A 6,000-nucleotide genomic window follows, 5' to 3' on the forward strand; every position below is an offset into this window, starting at 1 on the left:
CTGGCTGTGCTGTGATGTTACTCATCACAGTCCTCCGCTCATATCCCGCTACCAAACAAGCCTAAACCTCTATTCACCACCATGTCATCTCAGTATAACCTTACCACAACGCTAATTTTAGAAAATGGAACGGTGCCATTGTGTCGCGATCAATGTGGCGCTGCTCTCCGCTCCTAAACACTCACTCTCTCTGACATGCTAATTTACAGCGTTGACCCCACTGCCCTTTTTCGTTTTACAAGCAATTCTCCCTTTTACCGTATATCCATATACAGTATTTCAAGCCACACCTAGTCGCTAGTGGAACTTTGTGTTTGAATACAGCACTACTCAGCTGCAACCAAAGACAAAAGTTAAATGACGCTCGGAGGAGGCCCAGCATCTAATTGCATCGACTTGACGTATGACATCGTGGTCAACCGCCTTGCACATTTCATCGTGCACCTGGAAGCAATCGCGGCGGAGAAAAGCGGTTAACCGCCACGGCTGTTTAATAGACCGGTGCCAATGAATATTTCTCAAGGTCAATTGCACCTTTGTTTTCGTGTTGTATCCGATCTCAGCCATCTAATATCGTATGTCGCATCTAGCATGTTTTGGCAGAGAAGAAGGAAAGTTAGATTTAGTGCCGTACCCCTCCTATGGTGTCCCCTGCTCTATTCGTCGCAAACAGCACCGGTTAGTCGATACTGTCTGTTCAAGCTATTGTCGGCTGTGTATGCATCTACCCTGGAATCCAGCTATCTGCAGCACCTTGCTGTAGGGCATCCAGCTATTCTGCCATCCATCAATTTGTCCCGTATCGGCGGTAATGCGTTGCGTGCCCACAGCTCGGCTCTGCCTGAATAGTCCCAAACTCACATTGTATGTATCGGCCATCTCAAGCACTTGGTGGATGTTGTCTTGCCTAATGAGACTGTGGAGGGGCGCCTGGTAGGTGAAGTCGACCAGGAGCTGAAGCATCTCACCCAAGATGTCGCTCATTACCACGCGGATGGACGGCGTCCAATCCTGGTTCTGGGCCTTCTTATACTTAGCTGCTGCAAACAAGCTGGCGCACCCGGAGAACCTGAATGGAATGGGGGAGCGAGAGACGCGTGGAAACGTTACCACTTCTTGGAAAAAACTCCGGAAGCGTATACCAGCACGATTCAACAGAATTAAAAATTCTAGTTAGAAAAAAAATCAAAGGATAACGCTGACACGTAGGGCCTCAAGAAGTTGTGCCAGGGGTGTTGGCACACGGAATACCAATATATATATATATATATATATATATATATATATATATATATATATATATATATATATATATATATATATATATATATATATATATATATATATAATATGAGGTAGGGGCGCACAAACGAAAACAAAGGTTTATTTCCGACGTTTCGGCCGGGGCCCGGCCTTCGTCAAGGAATGCGCAGAGCAGCCTATGCTTTCCGCTTAAATACATGCGCTATCGAAGGACATGTGACAAGTAGTGACACTGTAATGACAATAGAATAAAATGCGCGTAAAACCACAAATAATACATTGTCAAAGAGGTTATATCATTTCATAATATATATATATATATATATATATATATATATATATATATATATATATATATATATATATATATATATATATATATATATATATATATATATATATATATAGGAAGAAGATGATACAGCGCCGAAGCTAACGACGATGAAGACGCCGATCAGCTGGCGCGCCGCACTGAGAGCTCGGACCGTCTTGTTCGGACGATATTGTGCCTCGCTCTACGATTGCCTTGTGTCACTGGTCGCCGTCTCCAGTCCTCCGAATAACTGCCAATAAACCCCTCTTCAATATGTATATATATATATATATATATATATCGAAGATCACACAGTTTACTACTCTCACGTCTGCCCTATAAACGGTAACACGGGCTGAATTCTGAATGGGCTCCAAAGCAACTCTTCAATTACCACCTAAACGTTTCGTCTTACCGACGTATAGCATGATGGGATATCATAATAGCAATGCCACTATTCTTCCTTTGTCACCCGATTCCTTATTGAGCCTTTTTATGTGGCTTCACGGACGCGAATGTAATTCTCTCCAGCACACGTCTGAAGGCCGGGCACTACTTAATGAAGAAAAAAGTATCTGGGAAGCGAATTAACATGGCCATTGACGTACAGAGCACGCCAATCCAAACATCGTGAATTGGGCCTTACAAAAGCATTGACTTGCCTTATTTTGCACTTAAATAGGCTAGGTAATAAAAAGAAAGCGTAAACGTGGGCCCAGTGTATGAAAAAAACAGTGAAGTTTGTCGGAACTGTTGATTTGTCAGTCATGATGTACAGATTTAAGAACACACGACGGCCACGATTAAATTTTAGGAGCATAAAACTGCCTTTCCATTCCGGCCGCCTAGTTGGGACCTTATAATCCGTGAATATCTGCAGCTGAATGACAACAGTAGTTCACACATTTTAAAGCATTTGTCCTAAGGGGGAAACAGCGCAAGCTAAACACGGACAAAAAGGGAGGACGAGACACACACCATTTGTCCTATAGCCACAGCATGTGGCTCAAAAGCAAATCATGCGACCTGTAGATTTTAGAAACCGCCTCGCCTCGCTGGTGCGGTGGTTACGGCGCTCAACTGCTGTGATCCACTTTGTGGTATCGAATCCCGGCTCCTGCGGCCACTTCCCGATGGAGGCTGAAAGCAACTGCCAGTGTGCTGTGCTATGTCGGTGCACGGTAAAGAACACCAGGTGGAGAGAAATTTCTGGAGCCCTCCACTACGGCGTCTCTCATAGCCCGAGTCTTTTTGGGACGTTAAACCCCATAAATAAAACCAAATATGAAGTTTTTGAATCCAGGCGCATCTTGTAGAGAAGAAGTACTTAAAGTATCTTTAACCGTAAATTGAAGTTAGCGGGAAATTTAGTAGAATCAAAGCGGAAACTAGCAGTCACGGAGACAGACACACATATGATGGGAAGATAGCGGTCGGGCGACGTGAGGCGTTTGAAGCTGCGTGCAGCACTCAGCTGACTGATCCGACATAGAAAATAAATAAGTCTCTCTTTATGGAAAGTAAACAAGCAAAGAATGAGCGCTCCAAATGACAACTCCAAGTCCCGCCAGCTATCGTTGAATGAAAATGTGGAGTCCTCTCGTGCTGTCGCGTTAACCACCCAGTCAAAATTCTTTTGCAGTATGGCGCAAATACGCAAGAATGCATAAGAAAAGAAATTTTTAAATATCATTAAAGAAAAACTCGAAAGCTAGAGGAATCGCGCTCATTGCTCGCTCCATCTCTCAAGTTCAACCCAGCGACAACATAAACGCAGCAAATAACAAAGTAGCGACCGAGATCACGGTTTTTTGCGTCGGTATGTTGCCGATACGGAAGTATTCCGCTACGTAGTTCATAGTAGGCGCTATGTGTCTGAACTGCAGATGGTACTTACGTCAATCAAAGGTTAACTCTATCAATAAATGGCAATGGTTGTGTCCATAACAGAAACTGAAAGTGAGTGATAAAGATATTACATACATTAAAAAATGATAATAATTGATCAAAAAGGAGGCACATTATCTTTCCATTATAGAATGTGTAATTCACACTGAAAAACTTGTGAATTGCGAACAATGAATTTGTCCTAAGCAGGTACCGAATGCGTCTCTTACTTTATGTAAAATGGTCCCATAGTGTGGATCTAATGGACATGAAATATGTCAGTAGCACGCAACAACAGGTATGCGACAACTACTGACTGTGTAACGGCTTTATCACTAGCACAGCCACAAAACTTTTTCGCCATTAACGCAGAGCCGGCGAAGAACATTCCGTCACAAGGTGCTAAATTAGACGTTAATGAGCGCTTCACTTACACATAAACAGTCATCAATTGGTGACATGCTGCATTCGTTATTTCCTATACTCAACATGCGTGCGCGGTTAAAAGGCACTAAGTGTTTAGTTACTGGGCATTAATAAAACTGACTGTCGCAGCGTTTATGAATGACGAGCTGAGAATGTTTCCGTTTTACCGTGTGTTCTTAGTGACGGGCTCAAAATACCGATTAATACATGGCTAACAGACATGGGCCACCAACGGACGTTTTTTCCGAGAGCACTGCAGAATCTTCAGTGGAGAAAGGTGTAAGCCTGAGCGTTGCTGCTGCGCACGGTATATCGCCCGCGCCTTTTAGATATTTCACACTGTGATAGCAGCTGCGTCGTAGACGACATTGGTACCAAACTGCGCATAATGTTTTTTTTTAAGGCGTTAGCCTATATAGGTTTGTGATGAAAATCTCGCGTCGGCGAGATTTTTTCGCGAGATCTGTCTGCGAGACTCCGCGAATAACAGATCTGCGTCATTCCTTTCCTGTAAACGAATTATAGAACGCCGGTGAACATTGATGCGTTCAATGGAACGCTGGTTGTGTTCGACTAGTGGCGCGGTGTGCCGTGTGCAGCAGCAACGCTCAGGCATTTCTCCACTGCAGATTATTCAGTGCTCTCGGAACTGCCTTTCTTTTTTCTTCAATTAAACGATACTTTGCACACTTTCTGATCACTTTCATTCATTTATTCGGCTCATCCATGACGAAACACTTCCAATTCGGGTTTTGTGACGCCACACAAAGAAGTCACATCCCTGCGTCCACATAACATCACTATGTCGACAGCCTTATAAGTCACGTGACCGGAAGTGGGGTACCACGTGATCACTTTGGACGTCGCCATTACTCGGGTTGGCTATTGCGACGACCTACTGACTTAACTGGCTATATTTAACTAATGACTCTCTTCATCCTCTATCGACTCAACCATTCGCTTTTTCCTAACGCCCCTCACTTCGACGCAATCCTGCCGATAAAGTTCTGGTGAAAAGCTCCTCAAACATAGCCACTTAATGCTTGCGCATAATAATACGACCATTATTGAGCACGCAAACGCGACTTAACCACTTGAATAACGAACTCTCGGCGTAATAATAACGGCTACAGCGTGTTTCAATTAAATGGCTTATAACGGTGCGAGAGGAAATTATAGAAAGGAAACAGCCGTATCTCACTCGTAGGCCATGATAAACCGGTGGGCCCACACCTGTGAGCCATCGGAAGCCTGGAACACGACGTCACAATATCGGCGGGTCCTCCTCTGCTCTCTCAGGCTGGGCATGGCACGGGAAACGCCTGCCGGTGTGCACCCCGGCGCGCTGCCTTCGCCACTGAAGAGAACCCTGGCCTCGGACGTAATAGTGATGAGGTCGTCGACGCCCGCGTTGGCGCCGTCGGTAGCCATAGCACGGGGGCAAGCGGGATAGCGGTGCTCTGCAAGAGGTCGAGGTCCCTGCGAGAGGTAGATAACAAGGTCAGTAGCAGCCGGCCCTGGGAAGCAGGTTAGAGAGCGTACAAATTGGCCAGGTGGTTCTGAACCCACGCTTTTGTACCCATGAAAGTGCGCCAACGTAAATTGGCGCGCGCTGCGTGGCGCATTAGCCGTTTGCACAGCTGACAATGTTGATGTCTTCCTTGATCCTGCTGTTGCTGAGACCATTCGTCGCTTGGGCTCGATGGTGTTTGAACTTCCCGTACCAACGCAACGCAGCGCGCCCCATTGGATAACGCGATGGTCGAATTTCCTGTCCCGAAACGTAAAAAAAAAAAAAAAAAGAATGGCGGTGTGAGGCGTGGTCGTTGAGTTGTAATACAAAGAGGTTTCTTTCTTCTTATCAATAGAAAACTCCCCCAGTGCAGGTATTTGACACTAAATATCGCTTGGAAAACATTGACACCAATGTAGACGACAGGTTTGAAACGGTAACGGTAAGATATTTTTTATATAATTACATAGAAAATAACGATACCGCTTTATTTCAAGAACATTAGGGGTACGTAGTTGTATTTATGCAAAAGCCAGGGACGGTTTTATGAACGCGTCTTTTGTAGACTACCACGTAGTTGCCCTGACTTAAGGCGATC

At 44.8% G+C, this 6,000-nt stretch overlaps 1 protein-coding gene across 1 annotated transcript in view; it reads right to left on the minus strand.

Annotated features, from left to right (window-relative positions):
• Positions 1–5,320, minus strand: part of LOC146203099 (kelch-like protein 10) — a 38,969-nt gene extending 33,649 nt beyond the window's left edge. Inside the window, exons 1-2 of the mRNA XM_084602664.1 lie at positions 5,091–5,320; positions 862–1,069 (exon numbers count right to left, since the gene is read on the minus strand). Coding sequence (XP_084458790.1) covers positions 862–1,069; positions 5,091–5,320 — 438 coding nt within the window. The remainder of the gene's footprint in view (positions 1–861; positions 1,070–5,090) is intronic.
• Between the last annotated feature and the right edge of the window lie 680 nt (positions 5,321–6,000).

The sequence above is a fragment of the Amblyomma maculatum genome, chromosome 1 (genome assembly GCF_055883805.1).
Source record: "Amblyomma maculatum isolate TAMU_Amacu chromosome 1, ASM5588380v1, whole genome shotgun sequence".
Lineage (NCBI taxonomy): Eukaryota > Metazoa > Arthropoda > Arachnida > Ixodida > Ixodidae > Amblyomma > Amblyomma maculatum.